Below are 24,668 nucleotides of genomic sequence, written 5' to 3' on the forward strand. Positions count from 1 at the left end.
AGCGCGACTATCCCTCAGTACTGACACTCAGACAGCGCGGCGCTCCCTCAGTCCTGACCCTCCGACAGCGCGACTATCCCTCAGTACTGACACTCAGACAGCGCGGCGCTCCCTCAGTACTGACCCTCCGAAAGCGCGGCTCTCCCTCAGTACTGACCCCCCCGACAATGCGGCTCTCCCTCAGTACTGACCCCCCGACAGTGTGGCTCTCCCTCAGTACTGACCCCCCGACAGTGCAGCACCCACTCAGTACTGACCCCCCGACAGTGCGGTGGCTCCCTCAGAGACTGGCACTGGGAGAAGCTGCAGCCCAGATTCCGTGCTCAGTTCCCTGGAGTAAGGATTTGCGGACACAAGCTTCTGATCAAATCAGGCAACAGTTGAGAGGTTCCAAATATCAGGGAAGACTGAACAGTCTGGGGGCTCGTCTCTCGAGAAAACAGAAGGCTGAGGGCCGACCTGATAGAGGTCTTTAAAATGATGAAGGGGGTTTCGATCGGGTAGACGTAGAGAAGATGTTTCCACTTGTGGGGGGAGACCAGAACTAGGGGGGGCCATCAATATAAGACAGTCAGTAATAAATCCAACGGGGAATTCAGGAGAAACGTCTTTCCCCAGAGAGTGGTGAGAATGTGGAACTCGCTCCCACAGGGAGTGGTTGAGGTGAATAGTATCGATGTATTTAAGGGGGAAGCTGGATAAACACACGAGGGAGAGAGGAATAGAAGGATGTGGTGATAGGGGGGGAGATGAAGTAGGGGGTGGGAGGAGGCTCGTGCGGAGCAGAAACACCAGCACGGAGCGGAGGGGCCGAATGGCCCGTTTCTGTGCTGTGAAATTCTGTAACTTTGTGACAAAAAAAAAAAAGGGTACGACAGAAAGTTGAGACGAGAAACGGGCATTTTGTTTTCTCACTTTATGGACTGATATATTTCTCAGATGCAGAATGCAAGTCAGGTTCATCATGTTTCACTGAGGGTGAAGGAATGCCAAAAGCTGGAATTGGCTGCCTCGGAGGCCGGGAGCTTGGCTGGAACTTCGAATTCCACATTGAAAGATATCTTCAAGGTCCCAACCGCCGGGGAATTACAGATCACAAGAAGCCGGGATTTCAGAACAACAAGGCCCAGCTCGATGGAAATGGGCGACCGACACTGGCTCCAAGTCCAGATCCCTCCATGTCCTCATCCCCTCCCTATCTCTGTAACCTCCTCCAGCCCCGACAACCCTCCCTATCTCTGTAACCTCCTCCAGCCCCGACAACCCTCCCTATCTCTGTAACCTCCTCCAGCCCATACAACCCTCCCCATCTCTGTAACCTCCTCCAGCCCCTACAACCCTCCGAGATCACTGCCCTCCTCCAATTCCGGCCTCTTGACCATCCCCCGATTCCCATCGCTCCATCATTGGCGGCCGTGCCTTCAGCTGCCTGGGGCCCGAAGCCTTGGAATTCCCTCCCGAAATCTCTCCCCCCCCCTCTCTCTCTCCTCCTTGAAACCAACCTCTTTGACCGAGCTTTTGGTCGCCTGTCCCCAATATCTCCTGATGTGGCTCGGGGACAAATTCTGTCTGATTTCGGCGCCTGTGAAACACCGTGGGACATTTTACTTCATTTGTAAAGCAACTTTCATGTAAGTTGTTGTTGTCGAGACAGCATGGGGACAGTGTAGAGGGAGCTTTACTCTGTATCTAACCCCCGTGCTGTACCTGTCCTGGGGAGTGTTTGATGGGGACAGTGTAGAGGGAGCTTTACTCTGTATCTAACACCCGTGCTGTCCCTGTCCTGGGGAGTGTTTGATGGGGACAGTGTAGAGGGAGCTTTACTCTGTATCTAACCCCCGTGCTGTACCTGTCCTGGGGAGTGTTTGATGGGGACAGTGTAGAGGGAGTTTCACTCTGTATCTAACCCCGTGCTGTACCTGTCCTGGGGAGTGTTTGATGGGGACAGTGTAGAGGGAGTTTCACTCTGTATCTAACCCCGTGCTGTACCTGTCCTGGGGAGTGTTTGATGGGGACAGTGTAGAGGGAGTTTCACTCTGTATCTAACCCCGTGCTGTACCTGTCCGGTGGAGTGCTAGCTCCTGCCTCGTGTGTCTTTAAGAGTTTGACTTGTATTCTCTTACCGGTATCAGCTTACAACGTTCCAGAAGTCCATACTTTTCGATTGCTTCCATCACAGCAATCACTCTCTCTGGCGACTCTGGACTTTTACTACAAACACAAAAACAAATAAACATTAATCCGTCTTGTGACCCCCTGTAAATACTGACACACTCCCCGGGGATCCCCCTGTAAATACTGACACACTCCCCGGGGATCCTCTGTAAGTACTGACACACTCCCCGGGGACCCCCCTGTAAATACTGACACACTCCCCGGGGATCCCCCTGTAAATACTGACACACTCCCCGGGGACCCCCTGTAAATACTGACACACTCCCCGGGGACCCCCCTGTAAATACTGACACACTCCCCGGGGACCCCCCTGTAAATACTGACACACTCCCCGGGGACCCCCCTGTAAATACTGACACACTCCCCGGGGACCCCCCTGTAAATACTGACACACTCCCCGGGGACCCCCCTGTAAATACTGACACACTCCCCGGGGACCCCTCTGTAAATACTGACACACTCCCCGGGGACCCCCCTGTAAATACTGACACACTCCCCGGGGGACCCCCTGTAAATACTGACAGTCCCCGGGGACCCCTTGTAAATACTGACACACTCCCCCGGGACCCCCCTGTAAATACTGACATACTCCCCGGGGGACCCCCTGTAAATACTGACACACTCCCCGGGGATCCCCCTGTAAATACTGACACACTCCCCGGGGACCCCCTGTAAATACTGACATTCCCCGGGGACCCCCTGTAAATACTGACACACTCCCCGGGGACCCCCTGTAAATACTGACACACTCCCCGGGGACCCCCCCTGTAAATACTGACACACTCCCCGGGGACACCCTGTAAATACTGACACACTCCCCGGGGACACCCTGTAAATTCTGACACACTCCCCGGGGACACCCTGTAAATTCTGACACACTCCCCGGGGACCCCGCTGTAAATACTGACACACTCCCCGGGGACCCCCCTGTAAATACAGACACACTCCCCGGGAACCCCTGTAAATACTGACACACTCCCCGGGGACCCCCTGTAAATACAGACACACTCCCCCGGGACCCCCCTGTAAATACTGACACACTCCCCGGGGGACCCCCTGTAAATACTGACACACTCCCCGGGGGACCCCCTGTAAATACTGACACACTCCCCAGGGACCCCCTGTAAATACTGACACACTCCACGGGACCCCCCTGTAAATACTGACACACTCCCCGGGGACACCCTGTAAATTCTGACACACTCCCCGGGGATCCCCCTGTAAATACTGACACACTCCCCGGGGATCCCCCTATAAATACTGACACACTCCCCGGGGACACCCTGTAAATACTGACACACTCCCCGGGGATCCCCCTATAAATACTGACACACTCCCCGGGGACCCCCCTGTAAATACTGACACACTCCCCGGGGACCCCCCTGTAAATACTGACACACTCCCCGGGGACCCCCTGTAAATACTGACACACTCCCCGGGGACCCCCTGTAAATACTGACACACTCCCCGGGGACCCCCTGTAAATACTGCCACACTCCCCGGGGACCCCCTGTAAATACTGACACACTCCCCAGGGACCCCCTGTAAATACTGACACACTCCCCGGGACCCCCCTGTAAATACTGACACACTCCCCGGGGACCCCCTGTAAATACTGACACACTCCCCTGGGCCCCCCCTGTAAATACTGCCACACTCCCCGGGGACCCCCTGTAAATACTGACACACTCCCCAGGGACCCCCTGTAAATACTGACACACTCCCCGGGACCCCCCTGTAAATACTGACACACTCCCCGGGGACCCCCTGTAAATACTGACACACTCCCCGGGACCCCCCTGTAAATACTGACACACTCCCCGGGGACCCCCTGTAAATACTGACACACTCCCCGGGGACCCCCCCAGTAAATACTGACACACTCCCCGGGGACCCCCTATAAATACTGACACACTCCCCGGGGATCCCCCTGTAAATACTGACACACTCCCCGGGGATCCCCCTGTAAATACTGACACACTCCCCGGGGATCCCCCTGTAAATATTGACACACTCCCCGGGGATCCCCCTGTAAATACTGACACACTCCCCGGGGACCCCCTATAAATACTGACACACTCCCCGGGGATCCCCCTGTAAATATTGACACACTCCCTGGGGATCCCCCTGTAAATACTGACACACTCCCCGGGGACCCCCTGTAAATACTGACACACTCCCCGCAGAACCCCCTGTAAATACTGACACACTCCCCGGGGACCCCCTGTAAATACTGACACACTCCCCGGGGACCCCCTGTAAATACTGACACACTCCCCGCAGAACCCCCTGTAAATACTGACACACTCCCCGGGGACCCCCTATAAATACTGACACACTCCCCGGGGATCCCCCTGTAAATATTGACACACTCCCCGGGGATCCCCCTGTAAATACTGACACACTCCCCGGGGACCCCCTATAAATACTGACACACTCCCCGGGGATCCCCCTGTAAATACTGACACACTCCCCGGGGATCCCCCTGTAAATACTGACACACTCCCCGGGGACCCCCTGTAAATACTGACACACTCCCCGCAGAACCCCCTGTAAATACTGACACACTCCCCGGGGACCCCCTGTAAATACTGACACACTCCCCGGGGACCCCCTGTAAATACTGACACACTCCCCGGGGACCCCCTGTAAATACAGACACACTCCCCGGGGACCCCCTGTAAATACTGACACACTCCCCGGGGACCCCCTGTAAATACTGACACACTCCCCGGGGACCCCCCTGTAAATACTGACACACTCCCCGGGGACCCCCCTGTAAATACTGACACACTCCCCGGGGACCCCCCTGTAAATACTGACTCACTCCCCCGGGGATCCCCCTGTAAATACTGACACACTCCCCAGGGACCCCCTGTAAATACTGACACACTCCCCGGGACCCCCCTGTAAATACTGACAGACTCCCCGGGGACCCCCTGTAAATACTGACACACTCCCCAGGGACCCCCCTGTAAATACTGACACACTCCCCGGGGACCCCCCTGTAAATACTGACACAGTCCCCGGGGACACCCCTGTAAATACTGACACACTCCCCGGGGATCCCCTGAAAATACTGACACACTCCCTGGGGACCCCCTGTAAATACTGACACACTCCCCCGGGATTCCCTGTAAATACTGACACACTCCCCGGGGACACCCCTGTAAATACTGACACACTCCCCGGGGACCCCCTGTAAATACTGACACACTCCCCGGGGACACCCCTGCAAATACTGACACACTCCCCGGGGATTCCCTGTAAATACTGACACTCCCCGGGGACACCCCTGTAAATACTGTCACACTCCCCGGGGACCCCCTGTAAATACTGACACACTCCCCGGGGACCCCCCTGTAAATACTGACACACTCCCCGGGGACCCCCCCTGTGAATACTGACACACTCCCCGGGGACCCCCCTGTAAATACTGACACACACCCCGGGGACCCCCTGTAAATACTGACACACTCCCCGGGGACCCCCCCTGTGAATACTGACACACTCCCCGGGGACCCCCTGTAAATACTGACACACTCCCCGGGGACACCCCTGTAAATACTGACACACTCCCCGGGGACCCCCTGTAAATACTGACACATTCCCCGGGGACCCCCCTGTAAATACTGACACATTCCCCGGGGACCCCCCTGTAAATACTGACACTCTCCCCGGGGACCCCCCTGTAAATACTGACACTCTCCCCGGGGACCCCCTGTAAATACTGACACACTCCCCGGGGATCCCCCTGTAAATACTGACACACTCCCTGGGGACCCCCCTGTAAATACTGACACCCACCCCGGGGACCCCCCTGTAAATACTGACACCCCCCCCGGGGACCCCCCTGTAAATACTGACACACTCCCTGGGGACCCCCCTGTAAATACTGACACCCCCCCCGGGGACCCCCCTGTAAATACTGACACACTCCCCGGGGACCCCCTGTAAATACTGACACACTCCCCGGGGACCCCCCTGTAAATACTGACACACTCCCCGGGACCCCCCTGTAAATACTGACAGACTCCCCGGGGACCCCCTGTAAATACTGACACACTCCCCAGGGACCCCCCTGTAAATACTGACACACTCCCCAGGGACCCCCCTGTAAATACTGACACACTCCCCGGGACCCCCCTGTAAATACTGACAGACTCCCCGGGGACCCCCTGTAAATACTGACACACTCCCCGGGGACCCCCCAGTAAATACTGACACACTGCCCGGGGACCCCCCTGTAAATACTGACACTCTCCCCGGGGACCCCCCTGTAAATACTGACACTCTCCCCGGGGACCCCCTGTAAATACTTACACACTCCCCGGGGATCCCCCTGTAAATACTGACACACTCCCCGGGGACCCCCCTGTAAATACTGACACACTCCCCGGGGATCCCCCTGTAAATACTGACACACTCCCCGGGGATCCCCCTGTAAATACTGACACACTCCCCGGGGATCCCCCTGTAAATACTGACACACTCCCCGGGGACCCCCCTGTAAATACTGACACACTCCCCGGGGACCCCCCTGTAAATACTGACACACTCCCCGGGGACCCCCCTGTAAATACTGACACACTCCCCAGGGACCCCCCTGTAAATACTGACACACTCCCCAGGGATCCCCCTGTAAATACTGACACACTCCCCGGGGACCCCCTGTAAATACTGACACACTCCCCAGGGACCCCCCTGTAAATACTGACACACTCCCCAGGGATCCCCCTGTAAATACTGACACACTCCCCGGGGACCCCCTGTAAATACTGACACACTCCCCAGGGATCCCCCTGTAAATACTGACACACTCCCCGGGGATCCCCCTGTAAATACTGACACTCTCCCCGGGGACCCCCTGTAAATACTGACACTCTCCCCGGGGACCCCCTGTAAATAGTTACACACTCCCCGGGGATCCCCCTGTAAATACTGACACACTCCCCGGGGATCCCCCTGTAAATACTGACACACTCCCCGGGGACCCCCTGTAAATACTGACACACTCCCCCGGGCCCCCCCTGTAAATACTGACACACTCCCCGGGGACCCCTTGTAAATACTGACACACTCCCCGCAGAACCCCCTGTAAATACTGACACACTCCCCGGGGACCCCCTGTAAATACTGACACACTCCCCGGGGACCCCCTGTAAATACTGACACACTCCCCAGGGACCCCCTGTAAATACTGACACACTCCCCGGGACCCCCCTGTAAATACTGACAGACTCCCCGGGGACCCCCTGTAAATACTGACACACTCCCCAGGGACCCCCCTGTAAATACTGACACACTCCCCGGGGACCCCCCTGTAAATACTGACACACTCCCCGGGGACCCCCTGTAAATACTGACACACTCCCCGGGGACCCCCTGTAAATACTGACACACTCCCCGGGGACCCCCTGTAAATACTGACACACTCCCCGGGGACCCCCCTGTAAATACTGACAGACTCCCCGGGGACCCCCTGTAAATACTGACACACTCCCCGGGCACCCCCCTGTAAATACTGACACACTCCCCGGGGACCCCCCTGTAAATACTGACACACTCCCCGGGGACCCCCTGTAAATACTGACACACCCCCCCGGGACCCCCCCGTAAATACTGACACACTCCCCGGGACCCCCCTGTAAATACTGACACACTCCCCCGGGACCCCCTGTAAATACTGACACACTCGCCGGGGACCCCCTGTAAATACGGACACACTCCGCGGGGACCCCCTGTAAATACTGACACGCTCCCCGGGGATCCCCTGTAAATACTGACACACTCCCCCGGGACCCCCCTGTAAATACTGACACACTCCCCCGGGATCCCCCTGTAAATACTGACACGCTCCCCGGGGATCCCCTGTAAATACTGACACACTCCCCCGGGACCCCCCTGTAAATACTGACACACTCCCCCGGGACCCCCTGTAAATACTGACACACTCGCCGGGGACCCCCTGTAAATACGGACACACTCCCCCAGGGACTGCTTGTAAATGCTGCTCTGCTCCCCGCTGTCGGCGTGACGGTGCCACTCAGTTGCGTAGCGTCTGGTAAAACCTACCTGTCCCACAGGCATTTTGGCTCCGTCATTTCTGTGTCGTAGATTAGCGCCGTCCCAGCGACGAGGCGATCTTTGTCCAGGTCCTGCCCAGGTCCAAGAGGTACATGCATCAGTGGATGAGGCTCGTGGGGATGTAAAACCTGCGTGGCGCATCCCGGCTTGGCGGAGTCATCCCTTCCACCCACACCGTTCAGGAAAGGGAGCTCGGGATCCAAGTCGACACTCGCCTCTCCCTCCCCACCCCCACACACTATCCATTGTGGGTGGGGGAGTTGGGGACACCCACAACCACTGGTGGTCACCCAAGCGGGGCACGGGATTGGCCCACGACCCTTCACCTTTGCCAGAGGTGAGACCGCCCGGCGACAGGCACAGGGGATGGGGGAGGGGGCGAAGATTATTTACTCCAGAGACAGGTGGCAATGCAGTGGCCTGCACGCCACCTCACCCGCTTGTCTCCCACCCGGAGGGACGTCCTAGCACCCGCCCGAACCTGCGACATGTCCCACCTTGAGAGGGTCACCATCTGCAGGGTCTCCTCCAAGTCACACACCATCCGGACTTTGAGGGAAATTACGGATGGGTAGAAAAGCTGGTATTGCCAGCGGCACCCACGTTCCGATGACGAATGTAAGGAAACGCCACCCATTCTTCCACACATACAGCGATTTCCCCTCTTACTTGTCTCTCTCGTTGATAGTCTGGGTGCAGTGACAGAATCTCCAGCAAACAGGGTCCGTCAGAAAAAATCTCTCAACTGGCAACGTTTCGGCATCTCTCTTAGTCTCTTGCTGCAAGTCTCTCTCTCCTCATTTCTCTTTCTCGCTCCCTCCCTCCCATCTCGCTCACAGTCCTCCCGTCTCACTCTCTCCCCTCCCCCCTCTCCTGTGCCTCTCACACTCCTCCCTGACTCTCTCTCTCCCCTGCATCTCCCTCCGTCTCTCATCTCTTTCTCCAGCATCTCCCTCTCCCGTCTCTCTCTCTCTTTACCACTCTCTCTCACACCAAACCTCCATCCGGTCTCTCCCTTTCTCTCCCCCTCGACTTGCTCTCTCTCCGTCTCTCTCTCTCCCTCTTCCCCCGTCTCTTTCCCTTTCGTTCCTCGACCTCGCTCTCTCTCTCCCTCTCCATTTCTCTCTCTCTCTCCACCCGTCACTCTCTCTCTCAACCCTGTCTCTCTCTCTCTCTGATTCCTGTATGTGTGTCTCTCTCTCCCTCTCTCACACCAAACCACCCTCCCATCTCTCCCTTTCTCTCTCCTCCCACCGACTTGCTCCCTCTCTCTCTTCCCCCGTCTCTTTCCGTTTCGTTCCTCGACCTCTCTCTCCCCCTTCATCACTCTCTCTCTCAACCTCGTCTCTCTCTCTCCGTGTGTGTCTCTCTCTCACCGTACCCCACTCCGTTTCTCTCTCCCTCTCCACCCTGTCTCTCTCTCAACCCTGTCTCTTTCTCTCCGTGTGTGTCTCTCTCTCACTCCCGTATGCGTGTGTGTCTCTCTCTCTCACCGTACCCCACTCAGTTTCTCTCTCTCTCTCCACCGTCACTCTCTCTCTCAACCCTGTCTCTTTCTCTCCGTGTGTGTCTCTCTCTCACTCCCGTATGTGTGTGTCTCTCTCTCTCACCATACCCCACTCCGTTTCTCTCTCCCTCTCCACCCTGTCTCTCTCTCTCTCTCAACCCTGTCTCTTTCTCTCCGTGTGTGTCTCTCTCTCACTCCCGTATGTGTGTGTGTCTCTCTCTCTCACCGTACCCCACTCCGTTTCTCTCTCCCTCTCCACCCTGTCTCTCTCTCTCTCTTTCTTCCTGGCTCTTTCTCCTCTGCCTGTGTCTCTTAGCGTCTCTGTCCCTCCCTCGCTCCCCCAGTTTGTCTTCCTCACTGTCTCGTGCCCTGTCTCTCTCCCCTACCCCTTCTGTCTTTCTGTCCCCTCCCTCTCTCTGCTTCTCTCTGCCCATTCCCCACCTCACCCCCATCCCTCTGTCCCCCCACCCCCTCCCTCCCTCTCTCAACCTCCTGTCACTCCGCACTGGGTACCTACCAGGTGTGTAAGCTGTGAGATGATCTCATCCTCTCCTACAGTATCGTGCAGCCTGACACGTTTCTTTTGGTCCGCCTGGCTGGAATTCTGCTTCCCTTTCTTAGCAGACATCTGCAAAAGAAAAAACAACGGCTCAGGGAACATAAGAAATAGGAGCAGGTGTAGACCATTCAGCCCCTGGAGCCTGCTCCCCCATTCAATACGATCATGGCTGATCTTGGGCTTCAATTCCACTTTCCTGCCCGCTCCCCATATCCCTCGATTCCCTGAGAGACCATTCAACGATGGAGCATCCACAACCTTCTGGGGTAGAGAATTGCAAAGATTCACAACCCTTTGGAGTGAAGAAACGTTTCTTCATCTCAGTCTGAAATGATTGGTCCCCTATTGAGACTGTGCCCCAGTGTTTCAGATTCTCCATCCAGGGGGCGGAAAACAACCTCGGCATCTACTCGGTCAAAAACCCCTTCAGAACGTTTTACGTTTCAATGAGATCACCCCTCATTCTTCTGAACTGCAGAGAGTATAGACCCAAATTACTCAGCCTCTCATCACAGGACAACACTCTCATCCCTCTCTGGGGCTGTTCCCCCTGGAGAAGGCTGGGAGGAGATTTGATAGAGGTGTTTAAAGTCATGAGGGACAGAGTGGATAGGGAGAAACTGTTCCCATTGGCGGAAGGATTGAGAACCAGAGGACTCAAGGGGATTGGCAAAAGAACAAACGGCGACAGGAGGAAAAACTTCTCCACGCAGCGAGTGTATAGGATCTGGAATGCACTGTCTGAGAGTGTGGTGGAGGCAGGTTCAGTGAGTGTATAGGATCTGGAATGCACTGTCTGAGAGTGTGGTGGAGGCAGGTTCAGTGAGTGTTTAGGATCTGGAATACAGTGTCTGAGAGTGTGGTGGAGGCAGGTTCAGTGAGTGTTTAGGATCTGGAATGCACTGTCTGAGAGTGTGGTGGAGGCAGGTTCACTGAGTGTTTAGGATCTGGAATACACTGTCTGAGAGTGTGGTGGAGGCAGGTTCAGTGAGTGTATAGGATCTGGAATGCACTGTCTGAGCGTGTGGTGTTGGCAGGTTCAGTGAGTGTTTAGGATCTGGAATACAGTGTCTGAGAGTGTGGTGGAGGCAGGTTCAGTGAGTGTTTAGGATCTGGAATGCACTGTCTGAGAGTGTGGTGGAGGCAGGTTCAGTGAGTGTTTAGGATCTGGAATGCACTGTCTGAGTGTGGGGGAGGCAGGTTCAGTGAGTGTTTAGGATCTGGAATACAGTGTCTGAGAGTGTGGTGGAGGCAGGTTCAGTGAGTGTTTAGGATCTGGAATGCACTGCCTGAGAGTGTGGTGGAGGCAGGTTCAGTGTGTGTTTTGGATCTGGAATGCACTGTCTGAGAGTGTGGTGGAGGCAGGTTCAGTGTGTGTTTTGGATCTGGAATGCACTGTCTGAGAGTGTGGTGGAGGCAGGTTCAGTGAGTGTTTAGGATCTGGAATGCACTGTCTGAGAGTGTGGTGGAGGCAGGTTCAGTGAGTGTTTAGGATCTGGAATGCACTGTCTGAGAGTGTGGTGGAGGCAGGTTCAGTGTGTGTTTTGGATCTGGAATGCACTGTCTGAGAGTGTGGTGGAGGCAGGTTCAGTGAGTGTTTAGGACCTGGAATGCACCGTCTGAGAGTGTGGTGGAGGCAGGTTCAGTGTGTGTTTTGGATCTGGAATGCACTGTCTGAGAGTGTGGTGGAGGCAGGTTCAGTGTGTGTTTTGGATCTGGAATGCACTGTCTGAGAGTGTGGTGGAGGCAGGTTCAGTGAGTGTTTAGGACCTGGAATGCACTGTCTGAGAGTGTAGTGGAGGCAGGTTCAGTGTGTGTTTAGGACCTGGAATGCTCTGTCTGAAAGTGTAGTGGAGGCAGGTTCAGTGTGTGTTTAGGACCTGGAATGCACTGTCTGAGAGTGTAGTGGAGGCAGGTTCAGTGTGTGTTTAGGACCTGGAATGCACTGTCTGAGAGTGTAGTGGAGGCAGGTTCAGTGTGTGTTTAGGACCTGGAATGCTCTGTCTGAAAGTGTAGTGGAGGCAGGTTCAGTGTGTGTTTAGGACCTGGAATGCACCGTCTGAGAGTGTGGTGGAGGCAGGTTCAATCGGGGCCTTCAAAAGAGAACTGGATAATTATCTGGAGAGAAAGAAATTTGCAGAGCCACAGGGAGAAGATGGGGGAGTGGGACTAAGTGAGTTGCTCTCGCAGAGAGTCGGCACAGACTGGATGGGCTGAATGGCCATTCAATGAATTATTGCAAGACTTCTTATTCCTGTACTCCAACCCCCTTGCAATAAAGGCTCAGATATCATTTGCCTCCCTGACTGCATGCTAACTTTGTGCTCCTTGTACGAGTGCACCCAAATCTCTCTGAAAACCATTTAAAAATTTCACACCTTTTAAAAAACATTCTGCTTTTCTATTCCTACGACCAAAGTGAATAACCTCACACTTCCCCACGTTATACTCCATCTGCCACCTTGTTACCCACTCACTTAACCTGTCTAAATCTCTCTGCGTCCTCCCCGCGTCCTCCCCAAAGCCTACCTTTCCCACCTAGCTTTGTATCATCAGCAAACTTAGATACACTACTCTCTGTCTCTTCGTCTAAATCATTAATATAGATTGTAAATAGCTGAGGCCCCAGCACTGATCCTTGAGGCACTCCACTAGTTACGCCCTGCCAACTTGAAAATGCCCCTTTTATCCCCACTCTCTGCCTCCTGTCTGTTAATGAATTCTCTATCCATGCTAATACATTACCCTCAACTCCATGAGCCCTTATCTTGTATATTAATCCTTTATGAGACACCTTATCAAATGCCTTTTGGAAATCCCAGTATACTACATCGACTGGTTCTCCTTGATCTACCCGATATATCTTCAAAAACTCGAATAAATTTGTCAAATACGATTTCCCTTTCATAAAAGCATGTTGACTATGTCTTTCTAAGTGCATTAAGACTGCCTTAATAGTAGATTCCAACACTTTCCTGACGATGGATGTTAGGCGAACTGGCCTGCAGTTCCCTGTTTTCTCTCTCCCTTGTGAATAGCAATGTTACATTTATCTTGTAATCCGCTGGGACTGTGCTGGAATGTAGGGAAAATCATAACCTGCGCATCCACTATCTCTGCAGATACCTCTTTCAGTTCGCTAGGGTGTAGGCCATCAGGTCCTGGGTCAGAGTTTAGTCCTAAGTTTCTCCAATACCTTTTCTCTACTGATATCAATTACCTTAATTTCCTCACTCTTATTAGACCCGAGGTTAGCCTCTATTTCTGGTGCGTAACTTGTGTTTTCTACAGTGAAGACAAGACACAAAATATTTGTTCGATGCCTCTGCCATTTCCTCATTTCAAAGAACGAAGAACAGTACAGCACAGAAACAGGCCATTCGGCCCTCCAAGCCTGCGACGATCTTGATGCCTGCCTAAACTAACACCTTCTGCACTTCCGGGGACCGTATCCCTCTATTCCCTTCCTATTCATGTATTTGTCAAGATGCCTCTTAAACGTCGCTATCGTACCTGCTTCCACCACCTCCCCTGGCAGCAAGTTCCAGGCACTCACCACCCTCTGTGTAAAGAACTTGCCTCGCACATCCCCTCTAATCTTTGCCCCTCTCACCTTAAACCTATGCCCCCTAGTAACTGACTCTTCCACCCTGGGAAAAAGCTTCTGACTATCCACTCTGTCCATGCCGCTCATAACTTTGTAAACCTCTATCATGTCACCATCGTTCCAGTGAAAACAGTCCGAGTTTATTCAACCTCTCCTCATAGCTAATGCCCTCTAGACCAGGCAACATCCTGGTAAACCTCTTCTGTACCCTCTCCAAAGCCTCCACATCCTTCTGGTAGTGTGGCGACCAGAATTGTACGCAATATTCCAAGTGTGGCCTAACTAAGGTTCTGTACAGCTGCAACATGACTTGTTAATTTTTATACTCAATGCCCCAACCGATGAAGGCAAGCATGCCATATGCCTTCTTGACGACCTTATCCACCTGCTTTGCCACTTTCAGTGACCTGTGGACCTGTACGCCCAGATCTCTCTGCCTGTCAATACTCTTAAGGGTTCTGCCATTTACTGTATACCTCCCACCTGCATTAGACCTTCCAAAATGCATCACCTCACATTTGTCCGGATTAAACTCCATCTGCCATTTCTCCGCCCAAGTCTCCAACCGATCTATATCCTGCTGTATCCTCTGACAATCCTCATCACTGTCCGCAACTCCACCAACCTTTGTGTCGTCCGCAAACTTACTAATCAGACCAGCTACATTTTCCTCCAAATCATTTATATATACGACAAACAGCAAAGGTCCCAGCACTGATCCCTGCGGAACACCACTGGTCACAGCCCTCCCATGATCATTTCTCCCGTCTCTGCCTCTAAGTGGCCAATGTTTACTTTAGCTACTCTCCTCCTTTTTATGTACCGGTAAAAGCTCTTACAATCTGTTTTTATATTCCTGGCTAGTTTACTCTCATTGTATCTTTTTCCCCTTTGCAGCAACTTTTTGGGAGCTGGTTTCTGAAACACTCCCAATTCTCAGGCTTACTACTATTCTTTGCAACATTATAAGCCTCTTCTTTCAATCTAACTTCCTGAGTGAGCAACAGATGGATCTTTCGCGCTGAGTTTTTGTTTTTCAATGGAATGTATTTTTGTTGAACATTTTGAATTGTTTCTTTCAATAATTCCCACTGTTAATTTAACACTGTAACTAATAGTCTATTTACCCAATCAACCTTAGCCAGCACTCCCCTCATACCTACGTAATCGGCTCTGTTTTTAAGATTCTTGCTTGGGACTGGAGTATGTCGCTTTGAAGGTTAATATGGAATTCAATGGTGTTATGGTCACTTTTTTCCAAGAGGATCCTTTACTATGAGATTACTAATTAACCTTGCCTCATTGCACAATATGAGATCTAAAATAACTTCATCCCGAGTTGATTTTACAGTGGATTGTTCAAGGAAACTGTCATGTCAGCATTCTACAAAACTCATCTGCCAGACCACCTTTGCCAATTTGATTACACAGGACTATCTGCGTGCCAAACTGCGTACGCAGCACGCGATAGACAGAGCTAAGCGATCCCATAACCAACGGATCAGATCTAAGCTCGGCAGTCCTGCCGCATCCAGCCGTGAATGGTGGTGGGCAATTAAACAACTAACTGGAGGAGGTGGCTCCACAAATTTCCCCGTCCTCAATGATGGGGGAGCCCAGCACATCAGTGCGAAAGATAAGGCTGAAGCATTTGCAATAATCTTCAGCCAGAAGTGCCGAGTTGATGATCCATCTCAGCCTCCTCCTCAAGTCCCCAGCATCACAGATGCCAGACTTCAGCCAATTCGATTCACTCCGCGTGATATCAAGAAACGACTGAAGGCACTGGATACTGCAAAGGCTAAGGGTCCTGACAATATTCCAGCAATAGTACTGAAGACCTGTGCTCCAGAACCTGCCGCGCCCCTAGCCAAGCTGTTTCAGTACAGCTACAACACTGGCATCTACCCTGCAATGTGGAAAATTGCCCAGGTATGTCCTGTACACAAAAAGCAGGACAAGGCCAACCCGGCCAATTACAGCCCCATCAGCCTGCTCTCAATCATCAGTGAAGTGATGGAAGGTGTCATCAACAGTGCCATCAAGCAGCACTTGCTTAGCAATAACCTGCTCAGTGATGCTCAGATTGGGTTCCGCCAGGGCCACTCAGCTCCTGACCTCATTACAGCCTTGGTTCAAACATGGACAAAAGAGCTGAACTCAAGAAGTGAGGTGACAGTGACTGCCCTTGACATCAAGGCAGCATTTGACCGAGTATGGCATCAAGGAGCCCTTGCAAAACTGAGGTCAATGGGAATCAGGGGGAAAACGCTCCGCTGGTTGGAATCATACCTAGCGCAAAGGAAGATGGTTGTGGTTGTTGGAGGTCAATCATCTGAGCTCCAGGACATCACTGCAGGAGTTCCTCAGGGTAGTGTCCTCGGCCCAACCATCTTCAGCTGCTTCTTCAATGACCTTCCTTCCATCGTAAGGTCAGAAGTGGGGATGTTCGCTGATGATTGCACAATGTTCAGCACCATTCGTGACTCCTCAGATACTGAAGCAGTCCGTGTAGAAATGCAGCAAGACCTGGACAATATCCAGGCTTGGGCTGATAAGTGGCAAGTAACATTCGCACCACACAAGTGCCAGGCAATGACCATCTCCAACAAGAGAGGATCTAACCATGTCCCCTTGACATTCAATGACATTACTATCGCTGAATCCCCCACAATCAACATCCTAGGAACTACCATTGAACAGAAACTGAACTGGGCCAGCCATATAAATACCGTGGCTACAAGAGCAGGTCAGAGGCTAGGAATCCTGCAGCGAGTAACTCACCTCCTGACTCCCCAAAGCCTGTCCACCATCTACAAGGCACAAGTCAGGAGTGTGATGGAATACTCTCCACTGGCCTGGATGGGTGCAACTCCAACAACACTCAAGAAGCTGGACACCATCCAGGACAAAGCAGCCCGCTTGATTGGCACCCCATCTACAAACATTCACTCCCTCCACCACCAACGCACAGTGGCAGCAGTGTGTACCATCTACAAGATGCACTGCAGCAACGCACCAAGGCTCCTTCGACAGCACCTTCCAAACCCGCGACCTCTACCAACTAGAAGGACAAGGGCAGCAGATGCATGGAAACACCACCACCTGCAAGTTCCCCTCCAAGTCACACACCCTCCTGACTTGGAACTATATCCCCATTCCTTCACTGTCGCTGGGTCTAAATCCTGGAACTCCCTTCCTAACAGCACTGTGGGTGTACCTACCCCACATGGACTGCAGCGGTTCAAGAAGGCAGCTCACCACCACCTTCTCAAGGGCAATTAGGGATGGGCAATAAATGCTGGCCTGGCCAGCGACGCCCACATCCCATGAATGCATTAAAAAAAATTTGTCCCTGTCTATAAGATGATTAAAGTCCCCCACAATTACTACACTGAGTGTGCAAATTGAAATAATTAAGTATGATCTGATAGCCATTACAGAGACATGGCTGCAGGCCGACATAGATTGGGACCTGAATATTGAAGGGTACGTGGCATTTAGGAAGGACAGGAAGCTAGGAAAAGGTGGAGGGGTAGCTCTGTTAATTAATGATAGTATTAGTGCAATAGAGAGGGATGACCTAAGTTTAGGAGACCAGGATGTAGAAGCAGTTTGGGTAGAGATGAGAAATCATAAAGGCAAGAAGTCACTTGTGGGAGTGGTGTACAGGCCCCCTAATATTAACCACACAGTAGGACAGAGTATAAAGGAAGAAATAATGGCAACTTGTCAGAAAGGTACAGCGATAATTATGGGGGATTTTAACCTACATATAGACTGGAAAAATCAGATGGGCAGAGGTAGTCTAGATAAGGAGTACATAGAATGTTTTCGGGATAATTTCTTGGAAAAGTCAGGAGGGCTAAAAGGGGTCATGAGTAGTCATTGGCAAACAGGATTAAGGATAATCCCAAGGCTTTTTATACGTATATAAAGAGCAAGAGGGTAATTAGGGAAAGGGTTGGCCCGCTCAAGGACAGAGAAGGGAATCTACGTGTGGAGCCAGAGGAAATGGGCGAGGTACTAAATGAGTACTTTGCATCAGTATTCACCAAAGAGAAGGACTTGGTGGATGATGAGCCTCGGGAAGGGAGTGCAGATAGTCTCAGTCATCTCATTATCAAAAAGGAGGTGTTGGGTGTCTTGCAAAGCATTAAGGTAGATAAGTCCCCAGGGCCTGATGGGATCTACCCCAGAATACAGAGGGAGACAAGGGAAGAAATTGCTGGGGCCTTGACAGAAATCTTTGCATCCTCATTGGCTACAGGTGAGGTCCCAGAGGACTGGAGAATAGCCAATGTTGTTCCTTTGTTTAAGAAGGGTAGCAAGGATAATCCAGGAAATTATAGGCCGGTGAGCCTTACGTCAGTGGCAGGGAAATTATTAGAGAGGATTCTTCGGGACAGGATTTACTCCCATTTGGAAACAAATGAACTTATTAGCGAGAGACGGCATGGTTTTGTGAAGGGGAGGTCGTGTCTCACTAATTTGATTGAGTTTTTTGAGGAAGTGACGAAGATGATTGATGAAGGAAGGGCAGTGGATGTTGTCTATATGGACTTCAGTAAAGCCTTTGACAAGGTCCCTCATGGCAGAATGGTACAAAAGGTGAAGTCACACGGGATCAGAGGTGAGCTGGCAAGATGGATACAGAACTGGCTCAGTCATAGAAGACAGAGGGTAGCAGTGGAAGGGTGTTTTTCTGAATGGAGGGATGTGACTAGTGGTGTTCCGCAGGGATCAGTGCTGGGACCTTTGCTCTTTGTAGTATATATAAATGATTTGGAGGAAAATGTAGCTGGTCTGATTAGTAAGTTTGAGGACGACACAAAGGTTGGTGGAGTTGCGGATAGTGATGAGGATTGTCAGAAGATACAGCAGGATATAGATCGGTTGGAGACTTGGGCGGAAAAATGGCAGATGGAGTTTAATCCGGACAAATGTGAGGTAATGCATTTTGGAAGGTCTAATGCAGGCGGGAGGTATACAGTAAATGGCAGAACCCTTAGGAGTATTGACAGGCAGAGAGATCTGGGCGTACAGGTCCACAGGTCACTGAAAGTGGCAAAGCAGGTGGATAAGGTCGTCAAGAAGGCATACGGCATGCTTGCCTTCATCGGTCGGGGCATAGAGTATAAAAATTGGCAAGTCATGTTGCAGCTGGACAGAACTTTAGTTCGGCCACACTTAGAATATTGCGTGTAATTCTGGTCACCACACTACCAGAAGGACGTGGAGGCTTTGGAGAGGGTACAGAAGAGGTTTACCAGGATGTTGCCTGGTCTGGAGGGCATTAGCTATGAGGAGAGGTTGGATAAACTCGGATTGTTTTCACTGGAACGACGGAGGTGGAGGGGCGACATGATAAAGGTTTACAAAGTTAAGTTCTTTGTTCGTATCCTGGAGCCAAACAGAGAGCAGGCTTTACGAGACCTGGTATTGTGCAACGATATAGCATTAATTAATGACCTCACAGTTAATGCGCCTCTAGGTAGCAGCGATCATAATATGATTGAATTTTACATTCAGTTTGAGTGAGAGAAGAGTGGGTCCAAGACTAGTATTTTAAACTTAAATCAGGGCAATTATAAAGGCATGAATGCAGAGCTAGCTAAAGTGAACTGGCAAATCAGGTTAAAGCATAGGTCAATAGAGATGCAGTGGCAGACATTTAAGGGGATATTTCAGAATACATAGAATAGATACATTTCAACGAGAAAGAAAAATTCCAAGGGTGAGACCCGCCATCTGTGCTTAACTAAAACAGTTAAAGATAGTATCAAACTTAAAGAAAAAGCCTATAATTGCGCAAAGATGGGAGGCAGGTCAGAAGATTGGACAGAATATAAACAGCAGCAAAGAATGACTAAAAGATTGATAAGGAAGGTAAAATTGAAGTACAAGAGAAAGCTAGCTAGAAATATAAAGACAGATAGTAAGAGTTTCTTTGGATATTTAAAAAATAAAACAGTTAACAAAGTGAGCATTGGTCCGATAGAAAGTGAGTCTGGTGAATTAATGATGGATAAGGAGATGGAAGATGAATTGAACAAGTATTTTGCATCGGTCTTCACTATGGAGGATACAAGTAACATCCCAGAATTAGCTGTAAATCAGGAAATGGAAGGGAGGGAGGAACTCAAAAAAATGACAATCACCAGGGAAGTAGTACTGAACAAATTGTTGGAACTGCGGGCTGACAAGTCCCCAGGTCCTGATGAACTTCATCCTAGGGTGTTAAAGGAAGTGGCCAGTGAGGTAGTTAATTTTCCAATATTTCCTAAATTCGGGGAAGGTTCCATTAGATTGGAAAATAGCGAATGTAACTCCTTTCTTCAAAAAGGGAGGGAGACAGAAAGCAGGAAACTACAGGCCAGTTAGCTTAACATCTGTCTTCGGGGAAATGTTAGAAGCTATTATTAAAGATGTTAAAGCAGGACATTTAGAAAAATTCAAGGTAATCAGGCAGAGTCAACATGGCTTTGTGAAAGGGAAATCATGTTTAACCAATTTATTGGAGTTCTTTGAGGAAGTTCCATGTGCTGTGGATAAAGGGGAACCGGTGGATGTATTGGATTTCCAGAAGGCATTTGATAAGGTGCCACATCAAAGGTTATTGCAGAAAATAAACGCTCATGGTGTAGGGGGTGATATATTGGCATGGATAGAAGACTGGCTTGCTAACAGGAAACAGAGAGTAGGCATAAATGGGTCATTTTCTGGTTGGCAAGATGTAACAAGTGGTGTGTCACAGGGATCTGTGCAGGGGCCTCAATTTTTTACAATTTATATAAATGACTTAGGTGAAGGGGCCGAAGGTATGGTTGCTAAATCTGCTGATGACACAAAGATAGGTAGGAAATTAAGTTGTGAAGAGGACGTAAGGAGGCTACAAAGGGATATAGATCGGTTAAGTGAGTGGGCAACGACCTGGCAAAAGGAGTATAATGTGGGAAATTGTCCACTTTGGCAGGAAGAATAAAAAAGAAGCATATTATCTAAATGGTGAGAGATTGCACAGCTCTGAGATGCAGAGGGATCTGGGTGTCCCAGTGCATGAATCGCAAAAGGTTAGTATGCAGGTACAGCACGTAATTAGGAAAGCTAACAGAATGTTATCGTTTATAGTGAGGGGAATTGAATATAAAAGTAGGGAGGTTATGCTTCAGCTATACAGGGCATTGGTGAGACCACATCTGGAGTACTGTGTACAGTACTGGTCTCCTTATTTAAGGAAGGATGTAAATGCATTGGAGGCAGTACAGAGAAGGTTTACTCGACTAATACCGGGATTGGGCGGGCTGTCTTACAAGGAAAGATTGGACAGGCTAGGCTTGTATCCGCTAGAATTTAGAAGAGTAAGAGGCGACTTGATTGAAACATATAAGATCCTAAGGTCTTGACAGGGTGGATGTGGAAAGGATGTTTCCCCTTGTGGGAGAATCTAGAACTGGGGGTCACTGATTAAAAATAAGGGGTCGCCCATTTAAGACAGAGATGAGGAGAAATATTTTTTTGGAGAGGGTCCTGAGCCTTTGGAATTCTCCTCCTCAAAAGGCGGTGGAAGCAGAGTCTTTGAATATTTTTAAGGCAGAGGTAGGTAGATTCTCAGTAAGCAAAGGGGGTGGAAGGTTATTGGAGGTAGGTGGAAATGTGGAGTAATCAGTTCAGCCATGAACTTACTGAATGGTGGAGTAGGCTCGAAGGGCTGAGTGGCCTACTCCTGCTCCTAATTCGTATGTTCGTACAGTGTTACAGGCTCCAATCATTTCTTGCTTAATGCTCGGCCCAACGACTGTTAGGGGGGGGGCCTCTAAACAACTCCCACCAGCGTTCTCTAACCCCTTGCTATTCCTAATCTCAACCCATACTCTTCGACATCCTCATTGGTGCCAACATCGTCAGAGTGCAGAACAAGGGGGCAGAACCTTAAAATTCGAGCCAGGCCGTTCAGGGGTGATGTCACTTCTTCACACAAAGAGGGAGTGGAAATCTGGAACTCTCTCTTCCACCCCCCACCCCCACCACTGAAAAATGTACTGAGGTTGGGGTGGAGTGACTTTGGATCTTTCAAGGCCAGGATTCACAGCTTTCTATCGATTAGGGGTATCAAGGAATATGGGAGCCATCACAGGCAAATGGAATCAAAGCACAGATAAGCCCTGATCAGACTGAATGGCTGAACAGGCTTGAGGGGCTGAGCGGCCTTCTCCAGATCCTGTTCCAAGTCAATTCCAAGCAGAGACAAGGCTCCTCCCACTGAATCTCGTTCTAGACTTAGGGAGCGGCACCCTCACTCTCCAGGACGTCTCTCTAACGGAGGCCTTGTCACACACCAGCACCTTCCCCGCCATTACACCCACGGTGTCACAAGCTCATCCCCAGCTCCAGCCACGACTGGGATTTCCTCAATCCCACCCTCACTGTGGGTTAAAGAGGCTCTGGGCCTCACGGGATGTCTCCGGGGCCTCACAACCCTACCTCTCTGCGTCGATATCTCACAATCCTCTCGCTAACAGGAGGCTGCAGTCGGGGCAGGGGCTGAGGATCACCCAGGAGCTCAGCAACTGACTGAAAGATTTGGTGAATAAATATCATGGACTGTTAACCTCCTGCCCTCAAGCCAATCGCGAGGGGGAACTCGGCAGGCGTCTTCCTCAGGGCTGAAGGTTATTTTCTCCCACAGTTGGGGAGCTTGAGAATTTACTGAACATTTACTCGGTCTAATGTGACTTCCAGTTAATTGCAAAACTCGGAGGCAGTGCGGAAATCCATTGGGTGGCACCAGCAAGTTTGCAAAGAGTGCAGATTCAGCAGTTCCCACTCTCGCCTCAGAGACAGGGGGGTGTGGGATCATGCCCTCACTCCAGAGACTCGAGCCCTATAATCCAGGCCCGACACTCCCCCCCGCTGCGAGTACTGAGGGAGCACCGCATTGTCGGAGGGTCAGGACTGAGGGAGCGCCGCACTGTCGGAGGGTCAGGACTGAGGGAGCGCCGCACTGTCGGAGGGAGAAAAGGAAAGTGGGGAAGGGTGCGCATCTGGGAGCCGGGTGGCGGAAAGGGGGAGGATGAGGCAGGGAGGGAGCAAGAGGACGGGAGGGGAGAGCGAGGAGGGCGAGTGATAGCGAGGGAGATAAGAGCGGAAGGGTGAGGGATGGGGTGGCGCAAGAGGGAGATGGGGAAAGGGTGACAGGGCAAATGTCAGGTGAGGAAGGAGAGATGGAGGGAGAGAGAGAGAGAGAGACAGACAGAGAGAGAGAGAGAGACACAGAAAGAGAGAGAGACACAGAGAGAGAGAGAGAGACACAGAGAGAGAGACACAGAGAGAGAGAGAGAGAGAGAGAGACAGAGAGAGAGACAGAGAGAGAGAGAGAGAGACACACAGAGAGAGACAGAGACAGAGAGAGAGAGAGAGACACAAAGACTATTACCACGAGCAGACAGCAGCATCGTCATGGACACAGGGGTAGGTGGGGTGTAGAACTGGCAGGGGGAAGGGTAGAAGGTGACTGGGCTGGGGGCAAGGAGAGGAAGCTCACAGCCTCACTGTGCAGCCATCAGTCAGTCCCCACAGAGATTTTCACTGAAATGTTTTAAGATGCAGCAGTGTCAGCTGCCTGAGAAAGAGGGGACAGTGTTGGACGTCAGCAGGGGCTGCCCACTGATGTGAAAGTGACGCATTGCCTGTGATCGCACGTCATCCCACTGTCCCGCTCGAATACACTCAGTGACCTGCAGTTAAATATAACCCCAATCTTACTAACATGAGAACTCACCCTCCCAGTCCAGTCTCTATAATCTCCTCAGCACTGAAACTCCTCTGATAGAACACTGCGTCACAAGTCATGCACTGTAAATCTGCCCTGTCTGCTAACTGACAGCCAGATCGTCCGGGGGGAGGAGGGGCGGGGGAGGGGGAGGGGGATTGAAGTCACCTCTGCAATTACAAAGAGACTCGGGTCTCTGCAGGACATCACAGCCAGTAGAACAGCTTTCTGATGTGTAGTCACTGCAGTAATGTGGGAAAACGTGACCACCTATTATCACACAGCAAGATCCCACAGACAGCAAAGAGGGACATGACCCGATTATCTGCCTTTTTTACTGACGTTGGTTGAGGGATAAATATTGCTCCCAGGACACCGGAGAGAACTCCCCCCCCCCCCCACCCCCCGCCCCCTGCCCCCGTCCGCCTCTGTTCTTCTTCCGATAGCGGCCGTGGGATCTTTTACATCCACCTGAGAGGGCAGATGGGGGCCTAGGGTTCAACGTCTCATCCTGAAAGACGGCCCCTCCGACAGTGCGGCGCTCCCTCAGTACTGACCCTCCGACAGCGCGGCGCTCCCTCAGTACTGACCCTCCGACAGTGCGGCGCTCCCTCTGTACTGACCCTCCGACAGTGCGGCGCTCCCTCAGTACTGACCCTCCGACAGTGCGGCGCTCCCTCAGTACTGACCCTCCGACAGTGCGGCGCTCCCTCAGTACTGACCCTCCGACAGTGCGGCGCTCCCTCAGTACTGACCCTCCGACAGTGCGGCGCTCCGTTAGCACTGACCCTCCGACAGTGCGGCGCTCTCTCAGTACTGACCCTCCGACTGCGCGGCACTCCCTCAGTACTGACCCTCCGACTGCGCGGTGCTCCCTTAGCACTGACCCTCTGACAGTGCGGCGCTCTCTCAGTACTGACCCTCCGAATGCGCGGCACTCCCTCAGTACTGACCCTCCGAC

At 51.8% G+C, this 24,668-nt stretch overlaps 1 protein-coding gene across 1 annotated transcript in view; it reads right to left on the reverse strand.

Moving 5' to 3' along the window:
• Positions 1-2,096: 2,096 nt before the first annotated feature.
• Positions 2,097-24,668, reverse strand: part of LOC137358359 (histone deacetylase 6-like) — a 34,320-nt gene continuing 11,748 nt past the window's right edge. Inside the window, exons 3-5 of the mRNA XM_068024301.1 lie at positions 10,287-10,397; positions 8,251-8,333; positions 2,097-2,211 (exon numbers count right to left, since the gene is read on the reverse strand). Coding sequence (XP_067880402.1) covers positions 2,097-2,211; positions 8,251-8,333; positions 10,287-10,397 — 309 coding nt within the window. The remainder of the gene's footprint in view (positions 2,212-8,250; positions 8,334-10,286; positions 10,398-24,668) is intronic.

This window comes from Heterodontus francisci, chromosome 49 (genome assembly GCF_036365525.1).
Source record: "Heterodontus francisci isolate sHetFra1 chromosome 49, sHetFra1.hap1, whole genome shotgun sequence".
Taxonomy (NCBI): Eukaryota; Metazoa; Chordata; class Chondrichthyes; order Heterodontiformes; family Heterodontidae; genus Heterodontus; species Heterodontus francisci.